Here is a 22,696-nt window from a genome sequence, read left to right as displayed (position 1 = left end):
GAAACACATAGAATCATTAAGAGAGTTAAAAGATTACTGTTGTAGCTGTTATCTACACAATGAGTGCAAATAAAGGTTTGAGACAACAGAAAATGATGAATTTCAACACAATTCATAACAACCTTAACTCTTTTATGGCACCTGTTATGTAAGAACCACAAGAAACTGATAAACAAATGCAAGATATGGTCCAGGGTTCATATGGAGGACAAGGCTGCTGTAAATAATTTAATGCATGATTTTCCTGTTTTATCACGTGCATGTAAAAACTATTACTGCTCTGCAAATAAACAGATATTCTAAAACGAGTGAAATGATTGCATACGTTGTTTTTTCTTCTCATATTAAAAAAAAAAGAATTTAAAAAATCATTGAGACTGCTCCAATAGTAATTTTCTGAGTATACTTAAAAAATGCATATTTTAAGTCCAAGATTCATTTCATTGAACTCCAGAATAAACTCTGACTTCATATGGATTCAGGGACTGGCATACTAGCACCCTCCTCTGGACAGCTTTTGGTCTAACGCTGCCTTTATACTCACTAACTAAAAAGCTACATAAATTGGCTTTTTGTAAACAGAAATGGGACTGGTAAATTAAGTCATAGGTGAAGAATACTTAAGTTTGTTTTATTTTGTTTTATTCTTCCTTCCCTTTCCAGTGGGTGAAGATATCCCAGTACACCCTGCTTAATATTAGCCAACAACCATGACAGGATATTTAGCTAGATACTTGAAGCACTTTAATGCATAATGAACAGGTGTAAATAGACAGACTTTTTGGTGTCCTTTTCATTTTAAAAATGGCTACTACTCACTAACATTTAGTCAGACGGTTAAATTATGCCTAATGTAATGAGAACATTTGTGAGATTAAAGAACCAAAAGTGGAATTATATAGATAATAATCTATCTAAAGAATTCATTACATTCAAAAGCATTTTATTCATTTATTAATTTATTTTAACTTATATCTTTATACAAGCAATAGCACATACAGAGTGAAGTAACTTAATGACATTTTTCCAGAGCAAATAAAATCACTAATGAACTACAGAAGCACAAATACAGCATACTGACAGAAGAGTTATTGTTCTGAAAATAAATAAATAAATAAAATAAATAAAATAAATAAAAGGATAATCAGCAGCAAACCTAATCTTTCAGTTTGTCAGAAAGGAGAGACAGTGTTTGCCTCAAATGTTCTTTCTTCTCTTTCAGGAACGACTCAAGGTTTTGAGCTTCTCTCAAGATGTCGTCCAGCTGCTTTATCTGAGCAGTGTCAGCTGCAGCTCTGTCACTACAACAAAAACAGTGATTGATTTAGAATGAACTGCATTACTTTTATTTGTGTATTTATTTATTCATTCAAATTCTACATGTTTCATATTTCAAGAAAAAGGTGAAGCAGCTCTGGACCAAAGCTTTTAAAGGCTGGTGAGGTTGTACAAACAGTAACCTACCTCATAACTTCAGCAAATTCTGAAAACAGTATGCTGACATCTCTGCTTGTACCTGAGAGCAAGAGAAAATAAAGGATGTTATTTTGTACTATCTTAAGAATGAATTGTTATTTCATTTTGTCTATTTCTCAGCAAAAATGAGATGGAAGTGAGAGGTATGGACGTGAATAAATATTCACTTTCTCCCCTGAGAAAAAAAAGAAGCAAAGAACAATGAATAGAAGAAAATCTAGCAGAACAGCATCTATTCTGATTGTGTTATCTTGAGGCAGAGATACAAGAAAGTGAACAATGTTATTTATGGTAATACATGTTTAACAATTTTAACACATTTAGTGGTGGAGCGTGACAGTTATACTAAAATAACACAGGCACAGTGAAGCAGCTCATATTAAGACAAAAAGCCACAAAATACTTAAGTAAAGAATAAATCCACTGAAATGACAAAAATATAAAAAGACAAAGCTCCTCTGTTTCAAATATTTGACCTCATTTATTCAGTATTATCTTAGGTCAGGTGTGTGTCTCTAAAGGTCCAATTGGATGCAGTTTAAACCTTTAACTTAAATTTTCTGTTTACAAAACTGCAGTTAGGACACTTTCAGCCATATTTTTTATACTTCTACAGTATGTTGTGACTGACAGTTTGAGTATGCTCATACCTGCGGCTGTAGCATTCAGTAAATTTGCTGACTCCAGCACAGATGCTTTGGACAGAGGCTTTTTCTTCTTTGAGGGGGATTTCTCTGGATTGGCAGATGGCTGTTCTGTCTGCTGCAAAACAAACTAGTTGAACTGAAACAGACCTACCTCAGTTGCCTCACATGGTCTGTCAGAGGAAGGGTCAAAGTCTAGCCCCAAAACTAAGATAGGGAATTTTCTGTGCTGTTGGAGGACTATATTTTTAACTTTGATGAAAATATTTTTTCTATTTATATCAAAAGAATATAAAATAAGATACCACAGCTCCTACCTCATGTCGTGTTGTTTGGTTAGGGCCTTTGCTGTACATGTTCAGGGCTCTCTTGTTAAGCACTGGTAGATTTAGCTCTGGTGTTGTTTCTTCCATTTCTAGATAATGTCACTGGAAATCAGAACACTCAATTATACATATTTTCTTAACTACAGAAGTTTGTTAGAGTCACATTTTTATCAAAACAATTCATGATAACATTGCCTCTACAACAGAATTTTTTGGTGAACTCATTTCAATAGGTAACCAAATGTCAACATCCAAGGATTACAAATCCTATTTTCTCGTGTTGTTGATAGACCAGACCATATATGTTGTGCTGTCGTTGCAAAGAATAATAAAAAAAAAAGTTAGGTGTTTTCGGTAGCTTTTATGTGCTCTTATAACTTCAAACTAAATTATGTTTTCATGAAAATGTCTAAACCTAACATATAATTACAGGAAAGCAGGGATTTTTAAATGTATCTGGGCCACTTGGCTCCCATTCAAAATAAATGGCAGGTGCATTTTTTTTCACACTAGTCCAGCAATTTTTATTAACTGGTTTTCTGAACTGTTTTGTCTTTTTAAAAAACATCCAACCAGGAACCTTCTTGTTGCAGCATTAGTGCTTGCCACTGTACAACTTTAAGTGGTGAAATTTCACTGAAATACTTCACTGTCAATTTTATCCTTATGCCACTGAGTTAAACACAATAATTAAAAGTTAAAAAAGGGAGTAACAAAGCAAAGCCTTAGGTATTTCCAAGGCTAAAACTTCACTTCGATTGAGCCAATTGATAATGATGACTGTAATCAAATATGCATCTGACAATGTCAGGGTTACTTGCTTCTAAGCCAATCCATTACACTTTATGTTTTTTACTTGATTTTCTTTTAAACCAGGTTTATAATTGAGGCACAAAGTGTGTGTCAGCATTAAATCTTTTATCAGCTAACTGTTAAATCTTGCGTGAGTTTCAGCTCCCAGATGCTGTGGGGAGATACATTCATCTCTTTTGAGGTCCAGATATTGTTACAATGACTAAAACTTAGTTCAAAGTATAAAACCATGTGTTTCCTGTACATAAACTGAAAATGATTATACCTTTGCTCACCAAATGTATTTAATCCACTCGGATCGTTTACTTTTTACAACAGGATTAATACAACAGGCTATCACGAAGCTAAACCATTGCATAACTGCTAAATTAGCCAACAATTAGCAGGGTTTACTTTTGATGACTTCAACTAACAGCTTTTAGCTCAGAGCTCACTGTTACTTACACAGTCCGTGTCCTCGAGTTAGTGGTGTTTTAAGTTCATCAAACATGTACTTAGATAACCGCGAACTAACGGTTATTAACTGTTAATTCTGTTTAATGTAAAGATTTAACGCTAAATCACAATGTTGGCGCGTGCAAGGCTCATGATGCCGCATTCAAGAGCTATTTGTAAAATGTATGCAGCGCGATATAGAACATTGGTTCCTTTGGTTTATTCAATGGATTAAAAAAAATACGTTTTTTTCATCTGAAAGGGAAAAAGTAGAGTAGCCAAGAGCTGTCAGACTCTACAAAATGTAACACAATATTTCAAAGAGTAGATGAAAAAAAAAAAAAAAAATATATATATATATATATATATTACGCTCTTTGTGGTTTAGCATGAAACACAAAATTTCCGAAAAGCAATTAAATGTTTCACTCTGACTCTTTGTTTTTCAAGACCATTTCGAAAAAAAGGGAGGGGTTTAAAACTCATTGTTCGTTTTTATTCCTAATTTTAAGCCAGAAATCTGGAATTCTGCGAGAAGTCATACTTTTTTTTTTTTTTGAAAGAACAACCACTAAGATACTTTACTTGTTCAGGAACACAAGTATATAAATGTTATGTGACAAGCAATATGTAATAACAATTATAACAAGAACAACAACAACAACAACAATAATAATAATAATAATAATAATAATAATAATAATAATAATAATAATAATAATAAAGATTATTATTATTTATAATATAATATAATATAATATAATATAATATAATATAATATAATAAAATATAACATTCAATAATAATAATAATAATAATAATAATAATTGTTATTATTGTTATTATTATTATTATTATTATTATTATTATTATTATTATTATTATTATTATTATTATTATATAATTCTCATTTTTCATGTACATACCCAAATGTGGCTAATAAGAGTTCTGCTGTTTCACACATGGGGTGTCTCAAATCCTGCATGTACCCAGAGTGGATTAACTCCATGGGATTGCTTAAGGCAGGATTAGAATTGCACTGTGAGTAAACTGTATGTCAGGTGAAGCTGCTAAGGTGGGGGTTTAACTGCAGCTCAATGTGCAGTGGCTAAGTGGATTATTTCAATAAATATGAAATACCACCATAAACCAGAAAGTAAACCCAGATGTTGTCCAGGGTGTGTAATTGTGGCTTTGAACAATACAAAAGGTAAATAAATAAACAATTCCTTACTGACACATTTGAGATTTAAAATAAACAGTCAGGACATTAGGTGTAATAGGTCTCTAAAGGTTCTTCAGTTTTCTAAACAAGCAGCAACGACACAGAACCTATGGGGCAGTGACAAAAAAATGATGTTTTTCCAGATTCTGCCTGAAGCAGGCTGCAGGAACATCAGAAACCACAAAACACCAAGTCAAAATAGACATTTTACAGCACAAGTGAACAAAAGCCTGGTTCAAAACTCTGTATCAGAAACAGATGTGTGACATCACAGATACATACATACATACATACATACATATATACATACATGCATGCATACATACACACATACCCCTCCATTACAGGTCTGCTCTCCTGTTTCCCCAAGAACAAGCCTTGCTTAATTTATTTGTCAATCTCCGGTTAAAGCTTGCAATGAGCTTTGAGTCAAAATATAATGTTTCAAGCCCTAAAGATTCTCTGAGTCTACACTTTCTTAAGTTTGGCAAGGTCACATCTGTTTCCAAACAGCATTATTAAGAAGGGGAGGCTTGCAAAGTTACTTTCTGCACCATCTCTATAAGATCACATTCTACCGAGAGTGTTGTTGTACACTAAACCAACTTTGTTTTGCAGTAAAAGAGGTGAGATTCAAATCAATATCAGACTAATTCAAAGGTTTCGCAGGAAATAATGTAATTCTTTGAGGATGTTTGTGAATGCAACCCCTGAAGAATACAATCAATAGAAATAAAGTAGACTGAATCGATCGAATAGCGACAACAAAGAAAAGTGGGTGTCCTAATATTGTGGACTGTTTGACTAAATAACTATTGTTGAGTGTGTTTTTAATGCAATACAATAAAGGATCTCCAAGGGTTTTGAAAAACAAGTAAAGCTTGATGCTTTTGATAAAAATGTAACCCCATGTCTTGAGCTGATAAGCATTTTTTGCAGGTAAAAACACTTTGGTTTGTTTAACTGGCATTCAAAAGACCTTTGAGTCAATGTTTAACAGCAACAAATACACTGACTGCATTGTTAACCATGAACCAAGAACCCTGCATAAATCCTGAGTTAAGAAGTAATAGTTTAGAGAGTTCAAGCCAAACTCCTTTAAAAAAATAAAAATTATATATATATATATATATATATATATATATATATATATATATATATATATATATATATATATATATATATCAGAAAATATATCAACAATTCGCAGACAACACTTTTCATTTCTAAACTACAGTAGGAGAACTTCAGGCTCAGTTCTGCACCCGTCACTATTTCAGTGCTTCTGCAATAATCTTAGAGAATTAAAAAAATAGACACTGATGGCATGAAACAGATCTGAGACCATGGGTAACATGGTGACAGATGTTTACATAAGCCCTAAAAGGCCAAAATTGAGACTTTATTTTCTCTTTTTTCTCAAGACCACTTATTTGTTATCATGGGACAACAAATATTATTTCTTTGAGATATTAGAATAATTTATCTAATTTTAATGAAAAAACTAAAAAAAAAACTACCAAAACATTGGTAGTTGGTGGCCAGTATTAGCCTGGAGACGGTGTGCTAAGCTGTATTACTTCTGCTGCTGGCATGGTTGAGGTACCTGAATTCCTTTCATTTTTTTTCTTTTTGTTTTTTCGTTTTGTTTTTGCTACTTTATTTGAGCACAACGACACATAAGCAGTCTTCAATTACTTATTGTTGATTTGATCTAAATTACCAGAACATGATATTGTTGCTTAAGGGCAAACAAGCTCTGTTTTCTCAAGATAACAAAAACATAAAATCTCAAAAACAACAACAACAACAACAACAAAAAAAAAAAAAAAAAAAAAAAAAAAAAAAAAAAAGTTTTATCTTGAGAGACAAAGAACATAAAATGTTTTCAATCATGACTCTATAGGGCCTCTGTACATATTTGGATACCCAGTTTCAAACTTGGTTGTTTGCATTGTTTTTTAATTGCCGGGGGTTCTTTTTCATGCTAAACCATAGACTGTATAAAACAGGTGCTACCTTATCGAGGTCTCTCTCCTCAGTCTGCCCAGGACACCTAGGTATGGAAGCCTATTTCAGCCAGCAAAAAAAGAAAGAAAAAAGGCAAGTCATAATGACTTAGTATCTCATTATTATGACTTATTACAATTTTGGTGTAACTTTCCTTTTTTTTTCCGAGTGGGCCTTTACACATTGGCTTCTTGAAGGTAAATAATAAGAAACACACTGACTAACACTCGTTAATTTTCTTTATTTTTCCAATGTGTAACATAATATTATTTTTATTAAAATTATTATTCGTCTTTTCAAGTAGGTGTTGCCTTTCTGTGACTTTTATTCTTTTTTTTTATTATTATTTTTACTTGCGTCTTCTCTTGTTTTCCACTGTGTGTGAGTTGTGCACCTCTGCTTCATTATAACAAATGTCATTGTCGCATTGGTGGATGGTTAACTGCCTTTGTTTCACCCTGCAACGCTACATAAACCAATAGTTCATCAGAACGCACAGAAGCTCCGAGTTTCCCTGACATTCCCATGGTCTGTGAACGCAGCATGGAGCAGCTTGCCTGCCAGTAGAAGGAGCTCTTCAGTCTTACCTAATCTACGAGCCAAACATACACAAACATGGCGATATCACAAGCAGGCAGGATGCAGTCCTCTCTCCGCTCCTCGTTGTATTTATTCGTCCTGGTCTGGGTCGCTGGTTTGAATGCGTCGACCCTTCATCTTCACCCGGAACAGCGTTTCATGCTGCCGCAGAACAGTGGATTTTTCACGATAGAGGCAAATGAGGATTTACCGTGGGGAGATGGAGGGGGCGCCGCGGCTCCTGCACTGCCCCTGGCCGCTCATAGCGTTGCTGAAGGTGGGTTGGACTCCGGCGCCTTCCCGCTGCAGAGGAGCCGCCGGAGCACAGGGGAATCGACCATGCCAAAGGTGTACGGACAGGTAATGTGGAGCATCTCACTGATACCTCTTTCTTATGTCTGAACACTGAGCATCACCTCCGTGTGCCCTTAGCTGCTCCGGGTTTCAGGAGGAAAAATTACGCAAGCATCTGTGTTGTTTTTAACTCGCATCATTGCGCGCACCTTTAACTGAAGACTGTGATGTTTGCAGACAAAATACAGAAAATAAATAAACTGGAAGCAACATTCACACCCAGTGCACAGAATACAGAGAGGGTCGGGCGGTTTACATTCATAGTACCCCTTACTGCTCTTTAGATATGAAAGATTTCTGTTAAACCTGGTCACCTTAAGGTCGATAAATAGCAACCTGCATGTGACATCTCGTGTACACACAATAAGCTGCTGCTGCGTTATTCGAATTTGCACAGAAGTCACCAGAAAACCTGCCACACAAGATACGTTTTAGCTTTTATTCTTCCAGGTGTGCTCTTTCCTGATCATCAAGGAAACCGAGTTATATGATTCCTAAATGGCAGCTCCCAATGGAGGCAGGGCTAAAGGTGTGAAACAAATGGCTCCAGCTGCTCTCTTCTCGTCACCTCTGTCAGAGGAGGAGGTTAAAGAGGAAGCAGGCTGAAAAGTTTTGTCAGGATACCCATTTCAAAGTCTTTAGGCGTAGAGTAGCTGTGGTAGGTTGTGGTAGGTCAAGCAGTCAACATGAAGACAGTGTAGTAGATCACCCTCACACATTGTACACACCCATTGGCAAATGATTCAGTTTGTTTTGGAAACTAAAATTTCAATTTTAGTGTGGCAAATATGTTTTAAAGCTTCAAACACATGATTAAAAAGAGAAAATGTGTATAAATGCTGACATGATGGCTGGAGCAGTGAAGTTATGAATGTTTTCTGTAGACTATTTGAGGATATTGTACCCGTATGAATCTGCAGAGGAACTCAAGATGCTTATTTTGTTGCAAGATCCCTCGAAGAAGAATGTGCAGGAAAATCATACTAGAGATGTGAACTGCAGAGTGATATGATACCAAAGGATGTGATACCTGGGACATTGCCCAAATTCAAGATTCATTGTTCATTGTCGTGTGTAAAGTAAAGAAACATGTTAGCAAGAAAATATTGTAACAGATATAGGCAGTAAAACATTACAATAAAATATGGACTGTGCAATGTAGGCAGACAAACAAAAAAACAAACAAGTGGAACAATGTCATAATACAGTGCTGATAACATCAATTTATATCTTGCATGACAATCGTCTGAGGATATCGCAATACTTGACTGGCTTAAGATTACAAAACCTTGGGGTTCTGTTGGCTCAGTGGTTAGAGTGTGTGCCCCACATACAGAGGCTAAAGTCCCCCTCACACCGGTTTCTGGTGCTGCTCCTGACCTTGACCATTTGCGGCACGTTTCTCCCCTCATCTCTTATCCTATCTTTGTGTAAATACTCCAAAAATATAACTTAAAAAGGGAATACTAAACCTTTGAAATGTCAGGGCAGGATTGATATCATTGGTGCCAATGTGAGGGGTCAAGACTCAGATGTTGTCAGGGAGTCAGATTGGAGGGGAACTCTATATCATTTCAAGATTAAGATATCAATATTTGGCACTATCAGTACAAAAAAATCATTGCATGAGTCAGGGAAATGATATATTGCTTTTTAATATCACGGTCTATGAGGAAACAAATTCTCTTGCAGAAAACAGTTTGTTAAGCCACACTTTGCTACATGTGCTGCACACAGAGCTGAGAGGTTTGTGAACCAGTGTTGAAGGGCAACCAGCTATTTTTGAGGTAAATATGGAAAATATACATTGGTAAGACATTCAATGAAAAGCCCTCAGAAGGTATTGTAACTTTCAAATGTCCCAGTCATGCAATGCTGCACCAAACAGCCAAGTTTTAAATGGAGTTTGGTGGATGTCTCTGTATGTAGTACATCAAAGCCAACTGGTGGTCGCTTCAGGTCATCTACCCCAGCCTGATTGGGTTTAAAGTGAAACCTTTTATCTAAATTATTCACCTTTGCACCAAACTCAAGTGCAAACATACTTAATCTTATACAGCATTGCTTTTCAGGGTGTTCCATCCATGATGCTGTAGTGATCTGTTCAGAATGGTGAGTGCAGAGTGCATTTACATTTAGTGTTAAGTTATTTGGGAGCAGATGAGTCATCCCTGCAGATGAAAATACAGTTCTTCTACCAGCCTGACGTCACAATGTCCTGTTCACTCTTCCATTATACTGACTTTGTGAAGCTTCAAACACCACCAGGATGGAGGAAGTGTAGAGAAGCATCTCACAACAAACTGTGAGAGTCAGGAGGACATAACTGGAAACTTTCTACCATCAAGATGAAAGCGAAAGTAAGAGAAAGCGGAGTCATGGTGAAACTTTCTGAACAAGGGGGGGACTTGTTCGATCATGATGCCGAACACTGTTTTTCTCACAGTATAAAGAGGAAATGATCTTTTCCTCTAGGACGGAGGTTGCTCTGAAACCCTCGAAGTGAAGTTGTAATTATCAAAGCGGTGCCTGGAAACCCTTGAGCTTTGTTGAAGGTGGTTTGCTGGTGACAAATAGAAATGGCAGTATTGTTTGCTTGATTCATCAATATACTTATTGGGGTCAGCAATCGGTTTCTTGGGACAGCCTTTTTTTAATTTACAAGTGATGTAGTCCACAGGGGAGGCTGTGAGCTGAGCTGCTGCTAATGATGAGTTCTTTTATTGTTCACAGGGGATCAAAAGGAGATGAATTATTGATAAGGTTCCTCCACCCCTCCCAAAAAGTGACACAGACACTGGTGTTAACCCTGAATATATCAGTTATCTTTAAAGTCTGTGGGCTCCTCCAGACAGACACTTCAAGGCAGGATATTCACACCCCTCTCCTTAAAAAAGTGTCTTCAAAATTCAAGCTGCCATGTTTGGGCAAAGTCATTTTGCTTCTCAGAAGCAGTGTAGCTTCCAATGACAGAGCTGTATGTGTTTGTCCTTCCTCTGTGTGTGGATAAGTCGTACCTCTTGGACTTACACAATGCTGTGACGGAATGTGAAATCGCACACTGGACAATCATTATTATGCTGTTTTGGGATGCATGGTGTATGAACAAAGATGTTGCGATTCCAGAGCTTTTTCCCAGCGCTGTTTCTGTAGCTCCTGAAAGCTCAACCTGGTTTACATTTCTGTGTTGTCCCTACAAGGCAGCATCTGTTGCAGTCGTGTCAGTCGTACTTCTGCTTTCATGTTCATGTCATTCTACAGTACTTCTCTGAAACGCATCAGGTCGTTGTGGTCTGTACATACTTCAGATTGCCTGTTTTTATCTGGTATATCAATGTTTTCTGCTTTTAAACAACAAATTTGAGCTCTTTACATTAAATTGAAGGTGATACATGTTACTGATGATCAAACAGCAACTATTGCAGGGACGGATAGAGGGGGAAGCACAGCCTCCTCAACAGGTCGTTCCATTTCGAAAGAGGTGTTTGTCAGATTGTGTACAAAGGCTTACAGTACAGACCTACAGCATAGGGTGCGTCCCTGAGGTCCCTAGGAGTGTCCCCAGTGGATTTTCTCAAAACCAGGTTTCAGGTCCAACTTTCAGAAAACACAGTTTTTGGCAGGCTATTTTTCAGGGAAAATTAGGCCTGATTTTTGCCTTTCACCCAATGGGCTGTAACTCCACAAAACATAGCCCTAGGGCACCGAAACTTCTAGGGTGCATCTGTGAGGCCCCTAGGAGCGTCCCCAGTGGGTTTTCTTAAAACCGGGTTTCGTGTCTAACTTTAGGAAAATGCAGTTGTTTTGCTGGCTTTTTTCAATGCAGAAGTATTAACCAGGTTTTGTTTGGTGGAGCATGAGACCTGCTCAAGTGGCTCTGGGTTGGCCTCCAGCCTTTCAACCTCCGCTGCATGTCATCCCAGATTTCTAACCTCCATAATTCCTAACTTAAGTATTTAGTGAAGCCTGTTGTTTTGGTTTCTGCTCCGATTTTCCAGAGTTTTTTGTCCTTTTGGAAGATATTTATGATGTTTTTAAGGAGCCATATAACCAGCAAGTACAGAGTAATCTACCAGGCTGAAGGCCCAGACAAAGAGAGTGACAACAGTTGAGAATAATCTTCATGCAAATGTGAACTCACTGGAGGACTGGAGAGAGAGGACAAACGACTGAAAAGAAAGTCTTTGTAACAGCGTGAGTTGGTGTCTGTGGTTGACAATCCCACAAAGAGCTCTGCAGAGGAGAAGAAGTTACCAAAAAAAAAGGAGGTGTTCCCTTTCATCAGTTGTTGTCAGCCTGCTGCCTCATGCTGTCCGCAGCCGTCTTGCCTACTGACACCCACAGTCCAAACACAGCAGACAGGACAAACAGAGTCCAGAGAGTCACATCAGGATCAGGTTTCGTGGCTTGTTTGGAGGTTGTTAGTAAGTGCTTAGCATGCTGAGTGTTTGTTCCTGGACTTGTTGTCCCTTCTGGATTTGTAGAGGGATGACCGGCCTTGTTAAGGAGCAGAGCAGCTTGGTAATTGGAGATAATAGCTCAGTGTACGCGGGGTAGAGTTTGCATGTTTAATCATGCATCTGTTGACCTCAGCTGTGGTTAACTGGTCTGGTGTAAGGTTAATGGTGGCTCTTTATTTAAGTAAATATGTTTGTCAGTGCTAAGCGCTTCTCTGAGGCTTTTTTGAGCTGCCAAAAATGTAAAGATTAAACCTTTTTTAGTCTCAGTATAATCCTGATGGAAATGTTCTGAGTTTTGGACATTGGAGGATGATAAGTACCAGTTTTAAAGTGTGGGACCATTGCTGTCTTTCATTTATCCTGTCCTGTATGTTGTCCTGCTTTAAACATGTTTTGTGCTGTGGTGTGAAGTTTTTGGTAGGCTCCTGTTTTGTGGGCTTGGATTTAGGAGCTCTCTGGTTGTATTTTGTTTTGAATCTCCCCTGATTTCTCCTCTGTGATTAAATTTGTGCAAATTTCAGTAATGATTTGGCCTCACAATTGTTTTCAATCCAAAGTTTGACACCATAGATGCTCATTGGACTTAAAGTAATAGTGGCCAAGATCAAAGAGTGTCTGCTGAAATCTGACTCGGATTTTTGGAGTTTGAGTTCATGCAACTCAGCTACAGTTCTGTGCTGGAACCTTCACATAAAGCTTTAAAAGCATTTTCTGTATTTTGCGTGGTGTTTTTTTTCTTTTAGAGTCTGTTCATGTTTATCCCCACACTGCTTGGCTTTAAGAAAAAAAGAATCAGCTTCTCTGAAAACTTGTTAACATCCCTGACTGTAAGCTATCTTTGGTGGCCTCCATCTGAACTGCAGCATGGTGGTGATGTCTTTACATGAGGAAAAAAACTTAGATGTAAAATCTAACCGAATGACACCAAAGATGTACTCACATTTGTACTTCAATTGAAAAGTTCTTGCAACACCTTAGTGGTTGGCTGCTGGTTTGATCATCAACATTTTTCACTATGACTTCACCACCAACCCCGAAGTAAAATGTCTACAGGAAGTCAGAAAAATTGAAGTTAACAGTTAGAAATATTTACTGAGAGGGACTGGCGCAGATATTGGGAGGGAGCCACCTTATTGTCAGAAGGTCCATTATTCATTATATCAGAAGGCCTGTTAGTCAGAAGGCCTTTTGGTCAGTAGACTCGTTTGTCAGAAATCACGTTAGTCATAAAATAAGTTTGGATTCAAGAATATCAGCTTAATCACCACTAATTTTTCTGACTAGCAGGCCTTCAGACTATAGGGCCCTCTGACCAACAGGCCTTCTGACTAATGATTCTTCAGACTTAAGGGCCTTCTGATTCACAGGTCTCTGATTCTCTGATTCTCTGACAAACAGGCCTTCTGATTTTCTGACTAACATGCCCCCTGACTAACTTACCTGATTTTCCGACTGATGGGCCATCTGATTGTCTGTTTAGACTTGCAAGCCTTCTGATACATGATTCTTTGGACTGACGGGCTTTTTAATTTTCTGACTAAAGGATCTTCTGAGAATATGGCGGATCCCATTGAGAGTTTATAGAAAAAGCTCTAAACTCGTCTTTGCCCACCAGCGTTTCATCTCCCAGGCAGAACTTTTATCATAGTGTCAGGCTCTGCATCACCTGCCATCTTATAACCAGGGTACTGTGATGACTGAAGCATCCTTTTCGCATCGTTCCCTGCCTTCCAAGATTTCATTCCTCTGCTGTACAACAGGCCAGACTTCAATCTGTGTTAGATATGTGAGAAGAAGACACTCTGAAAAACTTTGGGGGAAGATTGTCCTGAAATATTTTAGAAATTTACTAGATGTGTGTGTGTGTGTGTGTGTGTGTGTGTGTGTGTGTGTGTGTGTGTGTGTGTGTGTGTGTGTGTGTGTGTGTGTGTGTGTGTGTGTGTGTGTGTGTGTGTGTGTGTGTGTGTGTGTGTGTAGAAAGGTCTTAATCAGCCAGAGATGGAGCATCACGCTGCACCCTCAAACCATCAGATGCCTCCTAATGACACACTCTCACACACCCTCAGAGCACACACACACACACTCCATGCATCCAAACTCTTAGTGCTTGCGTGCAGTCTGATTCCTTGAGCCTCCTTAAAATTCATCACCGACTCTCACTCTCATAGCCGCCTGAATGTGTGTGTGTTAGCGTGAATGTGCGTGTGTGAGAGTTCTGTAGCACAGCACTTAGCTCCAGCATGAAAACATGGCCCTCAGTTTTTGTCTGGTTGAGTTTGTGCAGCTGCTGTTTAGATGTCTGAAGTAGAGTTGTCTGGATGTGGAACAACTTTGGTCCACTTCTCATTCAGCCTCACAGAGAGTAAGTGTGGTGTTTATGTTTTTCATATGAGAGCCTCAAATTCAGTCAGTGAAAAGCTTTGTAAACAGTTTAATCTACTTCTCTGCATTGTGCCCTCTCATTCTGTCTACTCCCTGTGTCCACACCTTAGTCTCTGTCAGTGATGTCTAACCTTAAAGAACCTGCCTGTCTGCTGTCACATTTTCAGCACACTGCCTTCATTGTGCTCCCTTTCTGGAGCCAGAAATACGCTAACTGCACTGGCCAACTTGCACATGCAAAGTGTAGAAAGCCTGCCAGTCCTGCAGAGATGATGTCATTGTTTGAGTCCGTGCTCTGCCGCCGATGCTCCCCTGACTACGACGCTGCCCCCGCCCCACAGCTGAATAATGGAGAGCTCAGAGCTGAGGAGAGGGGAGGGTGGAGTGGGAGAGAGTCGGCTTAATGCCCGGGCGTAGTGTTGCTCTGTTTCACTCCTTGGTAGTACCAGACACAGAGCCAAACTCCTCCACGGTACCAACAGGACATCAAAGTGCCGGAGGAGAGGGAGAGGAATGCAGCAGATAGCAAAAAAGGCTGTCTGAATCAGCTGATTCAAACCCTCTCAGGTCAAGGCCTAATCATTATTTAAAGTGATGAAAAAAAATGTGCAACTTTATGCTTTAACAAATATGGGTTGTTTGGACGGGCTGAGCTACTTTGCTGAACCCTGCTTATCTTGTCTTTCTTGGGGTTACAGTTCCTGCAGTTTCCATCGTCACATAATTTTTAAAGAGAGCTAAATGTCCAGGAGAAGACTCCACTTTTTAAAGGAGAAGTTTAATGTCTTAATAAGTGAGGCTGTGTGAAATAATTGTCAGAAGTAGGTGTGTTACCTACAAGCGAAGTTGGTCAGCTCAGTCCCTTTGATGAGAAGCTGGAGCCAGGCTATGCACCTGCAGGGGTCATTTCATTTTAATTTTAGGAAATTAAAATTAACCTAAATATTGATTTTAGTTTAAGCTAGTGCTCACTCCTGACTATTTTGTTGTATATCACTCACAGAAAGCTCATTTCACAGGGAACTACTTGCTGAGGCATCACATGCATGATCCTCTGCCTGCAGCGCACTCATTATCTGTTGGGGTTTTTTGGCTTTGAAGGACACAAAAATACAACCAAACTGGAAAATGGGGACAGTACAGTAATTAAACCAGGAAACAAAACGAGTAAAAAGTCCCTCTGAAGCTCTTTGGGAGGAACAGTGTGTCCAGTTTGGTGGCTGCGCGCTGCCTCTCACGCTGCCTCGGATTTAGATGAAAGCTGAGCTTTTAATGCCTTCACACTGCGAAAACTGTGATCCAAAGAAGTGCTAATGTGCTATTTCTAGTAAAAATTGTCTCCTAACATGAGACATGAGCCACATTCACCTGACAAGTCTAGATACATTTCTTACTTCAGGTAATGTAAAAAGATGGAAATGACACCTGAATCTACAAATTGTACAATTTTATTCAGCTACGCTTTTGTTTAAGGTGACGTACAACACAAGCAAGAATCTAGATGGGAGGGAAAAAACCTTTCCTAGTACAACAAGTACTTCAAGTTATTTTGGCCCATGGGGGCTGCCATCTTGTGCAAGAGGAAATGCTACTTTTCCCCCCTAATCTAAAACAAAGTAGCCACAGCTAACCATGACTAAAATAATCAGCACCAACAATATCGTTCCACCTTCAACAACATTCTGTTGGAGTGAGTAAGAAATCTGCCAGTGGGGTAAGAAATATTTACTAGTTCAATTTTTTTAATAAAGACACCAATTTTAAGGACTTCAGCAATTCAGGCATCATTTTATCTTTCAATAACTTGAAATAAGACGTTATTTTTGACTTGATGTTTTTTATCTGAAGTAAGACAAACACTTGTTTAGATTTCTGTTTTACTGTGTAGTCTTCATCATTCACAAGTTATTCAATTTAAGTCAGAAAAATCAAATGTCTTTTTCTGTTTTATAAATTGAATTTAATGAAGCAGTTTCACATGGACAAACTGGTGACTGTTAGAGGGGCTCCTCACAGAGCTAGAGATGTGGTACGGTTGCCTTTAGCAATCACATGTTCTTTTTTTTAATGGAGCCGAATCATCTTGAATTTTTTTCTCCGAAACAAACATATTGGGCTATTAAAACCAAAAAAATCTCAGAAATAAGCAGCCTCAGCTTTGGAGCTTGTGCCTTTTAAAGGCTCTTCAGCAGACACAGGATGTTGTCAGGGGGCTGCCAGCTGAGCTGTCACTAACCTCCTTTTACTTCATATCCTGTTGTTGTTTGTCTGACAGCACTTTTCTGATTATGAGCATACACTTTATGCTACTGTTTGACAAAATACTTTCAGTTTCTTCACTTGCAGCTCAAACAGTGTTTTGCAGTTGAAGGTGGATGTCATGTACAGGTTAAAATCAGCACTAACAGTGCATCTTGGTATCAGGATAATTTTATTTCCCAGCTCTGTTTTACTGTTGAGGAGAAATCTGATCTTTTCTGCTGCTTTTAAAATTCTATTTTCTGAATTCTGCCAAACAAAAGGTTATTTTCTTCCTCTCTGCTGGAAGCTTCCTCTTTTGGTGAAACAGAAATATCTCAGGACTTGGAGATGCTGAGACTTGAAATGAGCTGCTCCTCCTGTGGGATGATGAGGCATCTCACAGACCGTCCATGAGCCTGTTCTCACTCAGGGAAGAGATTCTAGCGTTTTCTGATAGATTGCATCAGGAGCTTTGTCTGGAGTTTATTTAATTGTGTTCAGGTTTCACTTTGCTAATCCTCTGACGAGGATCTGTCTGGCCTGTGCCTGCTCCGGATGACTAATGCTGTGTCACGTCCAGGCCTGGTCATGCTTTTTATGAACACTCTGCCATCCCAATGAATCTGCTCTGTGAAAATTAAACACTGCTACTGAAAATGTCTGTTCGACGGTGCCGGTTTCATCCCAGATAATCGATATACATTGATGAGGCTTTTAAACGGTTGTCAGACAGCCAGCAGAAACCCTGCAGCCAGAAAAGACCAGGGGCTTTTATTTGGATTCAGGCATTGATGAGGAATGCAGCCAGTGTTTCTCAGCCGCGTGTTTTGGCTTGTTGGTAAAAGAAACCGCCTCGTCGCCTGTCTGCCTGGGGGATGTGACACAAATAAACGTGTAAAAGGACAACACAAAATGCCATTTAAAGGGATTATAGTGTGAATTCTGGCTCCAGATTTCAATTAAGTTTCAGGGTTTTAGGCCATTTTTTAGACCGCCTACTTTACTAGCACTGAGTAGTGATTAAACCAAACGGAATCATGGGTACAGTAAGAAAACAACGCTACTACCAGGTCACTTTAACTACTGAATAACAGCAGCTGGCTACTTATCAAGCTAACCAGCAGCCATTGACCATTTTGAGGTGATTGATGTCAACATGTTAGTTAGGCCTCAGTTCATTTTGGCCAATAATTTAATCAAGGTGAAAATTGGAGCCATTTAAGCGATAGACAGTAGTGTGTCAGTGTTAGCTTTTAAACACAAATGTTAGTGACTCTGTTGTGTAACGTGAGTCACCTAGGGGTTGTTCACAAACCAAAAGTTAGTAGAGAAACTTTAAGTTAATACCCTTGCAAATCTCATAAATTGCATTTTATTCACAATAAAACATAGGCAACACAACAGATTTACAAACTACCAAACTGCACCATTTCTAGACCTCCCCAGAGCCTGCATACTTGCATGTAGACATTACATTTCTGCCTTTCAGACCCATAATACTTCAGTTTTTAAAACTTTGACCTATTAGCCCTGGGGTGGCCAACGTGTCAGAGACCAAGCGCCACAAAAATGACTGTGGTACTACAAAGAGCGGCAAAAAACACACTTCCTCTCACACATGAACAAAATTACATAAAATGAAAATAAAAAAAATTCCAATTTCACAGCAAGATTAATTGTGTTTGTAAGTGTGTTTAAATTTGTTCTTGGAGACAATCTATCTATCTATCTATCTATCTATCTATCTATCTATCTATCTATCTATCTATCTATCTATCTATCTATCTATCTATCTATCTATCTATCTATCTACGCACACATGAACTACTGAGAGGAGCACATGTAGAGAAAAGAAACTGAAACTTAAGTATCAATTTCATCACCCAAGTATTGATTGATACTGGTCCCAACGTTTGCAACAATATACAATATCAGTTTTGAGTGGATCGAAGAGCCACACACCGAAAGGCAAAGAGCCACATGCGGTTCGCGAGCCACAGGTTGGCTGCCCCTATTTAAGCCACTTTTAGGGACACTGTCCATGTCATCTTTTGGTGACATCAAAACTTTTAAATGACACCAATTTCAGTAAAAACAACATTGGGGGAATATCTGCGAAAGACTTTTACAGCTACTCCCTAAATAAAAGGTAAAAAATGTATAAAATTTTTCTGAACAAAACCAGAGTATTTAACAACACTAATAGCTAACTAAATAAATAATAACTAATAACTTCATAATAAGACTAGATACCAATAACTTTTTGTAGAAAGACCAAGTTTAGTTATTATACCATGAGGTCTTGCTTATCCCAAATAGCAAGGAGAAATAAAAATTATGCACATCAGACAAAAGCTTTATTCTCAGGAGATTACGAAAATAATAAATAAATTTTGAATCTAATTGCAGCAACATATTTCAAAAAGTTGGGACATGGTGATGTTTTTTTTTTAACAACAGTCTGTAAATGATTGGGGACTGAGGAGACCAGTTTCTGGAGTGCTGGAAGGTGCTGTCCTTTTCTGGTCTGACGTGTGATTCTAGTCTGATCAACAGTCCTGGGTCTTCTTAGCTGGTTGTTTTGTTTTATGATGCACAGAATGTTTTCAGTTTGTGAAAGGTCTTGGCTGCTGACCTGGATTGTTCTACTACGGAGCCATGCTGTTGTTATGGATGTTGTCTGCCATTTAGCATGATCTTGCTTAAATATGTAAGGCCTTCCCTGAGGTTTTGTATGAGCTGCTACAAGAAGGACCTGTTGTTGCAATACTGTGACATTGATAATATTGTTTCATCCCTCTAAGACAGTCATGCAGTGATACGTTAGGGTAGCTGCATAACTGAAGAATATAAAAATCACCCTAAAAAGTAATGTGTGTGGGCAATGTCATGAGCTCTATGGTGAGGAGTCAGGAAGTAGTGACACTGAGGGTCAGTATAGAAAGGGAGTGTATTCAGAGCTTTTTCATGACCTATTTTTTGAGCTTTTACACCAGAGAGAGACTTGAACCTGACACTAGAGCCTTAAAGATATTCACAGTTAGTGCCAGGATGTGATAACATGAAAGTATTTATCCATGTAACTATGTGACAATATTTCACCTTGTCCTCAGACTCATAAAACGCCAACCTGATCCTTCCAGTCGCCAAAAGAAGCTCTTTTAAGTGTTCTTTATCTGCAGCCTGTCCTGTGTTTACTGACAACAGTCAGCAAAGACCGGTCTGTTTACCTCCTCTGTCTGAAGCATGGTGGCTCAACTGTCAGGGGGAAAGAAACTACAGAGGTTTGGGCATTTCTGGGACTGTCTCCAAAATGTTTTATTTCATCAAATGTAATTTAATTTGAACATTGTTCTAAATTAAATTTGGACAGTGATGAGATGAGTTAAGTTGTTTGATGTGAAAACGCAGTGAGGCCTGAAAACAAAATGTCATGATTACAGATTCAAAACATCAGCCACAGGATTATTTAGGACAGAACGCTTGATATCAGGGGTGACAACCTTTAACCATTCATTTGTATTTGAGAGTCCTGAAAGTTCTCAAAGACGGTGAGGAAAAAACAAAGAGGAAGCAGAGTTTTGTTGAAACATCTCAAACGAGGTTGTTTAAATGTTTCAGTCTTCAGGTTAAAGTCAGTGTGTGTTTTACTGTTGCTGTGGCTTGAAGTTATTTGTATTTCTCTGGGTGTTGGAGTAGGATGAGGCGGTGCAGATATAAATCTCCCTCCTCACCACAGAGCACAGACTATTAAAATGGCGATAAACCCACTGTTCCAGTCTGCTGCCTCTCAAGGTCTGACCGAGGAGCGAGCCATCAGGAAGAGAAAGAAATCCTTCCATCTGCACTTTCTGACTCTGTCACTGTGTTTACTGAGACCTGTCTGCTCGCTCAGGTGTGAAGGCTTCACACAGATAGCTGCTGGTGACTCAGAGAGCATCAGACATGTTTGTGTGAGACAGAAAGACTGACACAGACACAGTACAGTCGCCTTTACGCCCGTCTGAGATGCTCCTGTCTCACCCCCCCCCCCCCCCCCCCCCCCCCCCCCCCCTCGCTGAGTGACCACAAAGCTGTCACAGAGATTGATGGACGGGAGCAGACAAGGATTACACCTCTGAAACCAGCCGCCATGTTGCTCTGTAGAGAAAGGAGAGGGAGACAGAAGAGAAAAGAAGCCGAGCAGAGCGAGAAATATGCTAAACAGGAATTATAGCATGAAATCTTGTTGGCCTGAAGGTGTGCATTATTCTCAGATGAATGTACGGCTCTGACACAGCAGCTGTCCTGAATTAATTCAGAGGTGGGAGGTGTCGGTTCAGCTGCTACTAGGATGCAGCTTCTCCTCCTCGTTATGATAGTAACGCAGTGTTTACAAGGTTGAAAAGGCAGTGTGTCTGTTTACAGAGCAAGTGGCTCAATGCATGATCAGGCTTTAAGACACAGGGATCGTCAACTGGAACTAAAACCTGGAGAAAAGTGTTACAGTGGAAAAAAACAAACATGGACGGCATTTGAAATACTCAGAGAGATGCGCAGTTCAGTAATGACTCTTGAAGGGAATACATTCCTTTTTATGGATTATACCCAATAATAGAGATGTATTACAATTCTACAATTTCATTTTGGAGATGTTTCTGTCCAAGGTGGTGCACAACACAAGCAAGAATTCAGACAGAAGGGAAACCTTTGTTTCTTAGATAGAAATGACTTGTGACACACCAGCACCTGCAGTTTGGGAACAGATGCTGCGCGGAGTGTTAAGAAGTATAAAAGCCATACGCTTCTTTTCTGTGCATCACATTCCTGACAAAAGCATAATACAGCCCTAAGACTACCCAAGCGGCAACCTCCGGTCTAAGAATATGAGACAATGCTGAAGTGCTAAAATCTGCTGTTTCTCGAGTGTAAGCTTGAGGCTGGCTCCGAAAGTACCTGAAGTCACAAACACACCAAGACAAAAAAATTGGTTTTCAAAGCAGAAATTAACCTATTTACAGCCTGGTTCAAAAAAAGTCTCCTGTCTGAGTCGCTAATTTTGCTATTGACACACACTGTACGGGGGGTGAATTTTTTTCTAACTCAGCCATTCAGAGGATTTTAAGACAGCTAGCTCACCCAATCAGAGACACAGCTCAGAGTCATGTGACCGACTGGCGCCTCATAGCTGTACTCGAAGCCCTTGTCACTACCAGCATGGCCGCTATAGCCATTACCGTTTCAGAAACAGATGGTTGACGTCTGGGAGGCTATGTCCATTTTTTTATTTGGTCTATGAGACTACCTCTGAATGAGTACCTGTAATAACAAATGAGAGGAGCAGATTGAGAAGCGTCATCAACCACATGTTATAGCTCAAAAGCAGCAACTTAACTGAACCCAGAGCCAAGAGGAAAACTAGAGAAGAAGAATAGCAGCTTGTGGCGTTATTGATGGAGTTGATTGCCCCCCGTGTTTGTTTATATTCTGAAGTCACATGTAATCACATGAGCTGCTGTGAGACCTCATGTATTGGGAATTGTTGCCCCAAACGTTAAAAGTTCGGTGGGGCGGTCTTAAAGAATCATTTTGTGTGTGATCAGAAGATTTTCATGTTAAAAATCAGTCTGAACTGCCGAACTGTTTTTATGTGTGTGCTCTCTCATGGTTCAAAAATGTGTTAAGAGCTAAAAGCTTTCTAGAGTGTGCCTGGCCTATGTGTGATGAAAAGTAGTTACTGTAACAAAGATTCATCGAAGAAATATGAAAGAA

General features: G+C 39.0%; 1 protein-coding gene across 1 annotated transcript in view; it reads left to right on the top strand.

The window, feature by feature from the left end:
• The first annotated feature begins 7,530 nt into the window (after positions 1–7,530).
• sorl1 (sortilin-related receptor, L(DLR class) A repeats containing) overlaps positions 7,531–22,696 on the top strand; it is an 89,982-nt gene continuing 74,816 nt past the window's right edge. Inside the window, exon 1 of the mRNA XM_074679097.1 lies at positions 7,531–7,868. Coding sequence (XP_074535198.1) covers positions 7,545–7,868 — 324 coding nt within the window. The 5' untranslated portion in view covers positions 7,531–7,544. The remainder of the gene's footprint in view (positions 7,869–22,696) is intronic.

The sequence above is a fragment of the Halichoeres trimaculatus genome, unplaced genomic scaffold, assembly GCF_033239565.1.
Source record: "Halichoeres trimaculatus isolate MK-OKI-2021-1 unplaced genomic scaffold, fHalTri1.1 fHalTri1_scaffold_9, whole genome shotgun sequence".
Taxonomy (NCBI): Eukaryota; Metazoa; Chordata; class Actinopteri; order Labriformes; family Labridae; genus Halichoeres; species Halichoeres trimaculatus.
This window is presented reverse-complemented; position numbering and strand designations above follow the sequence as displayed.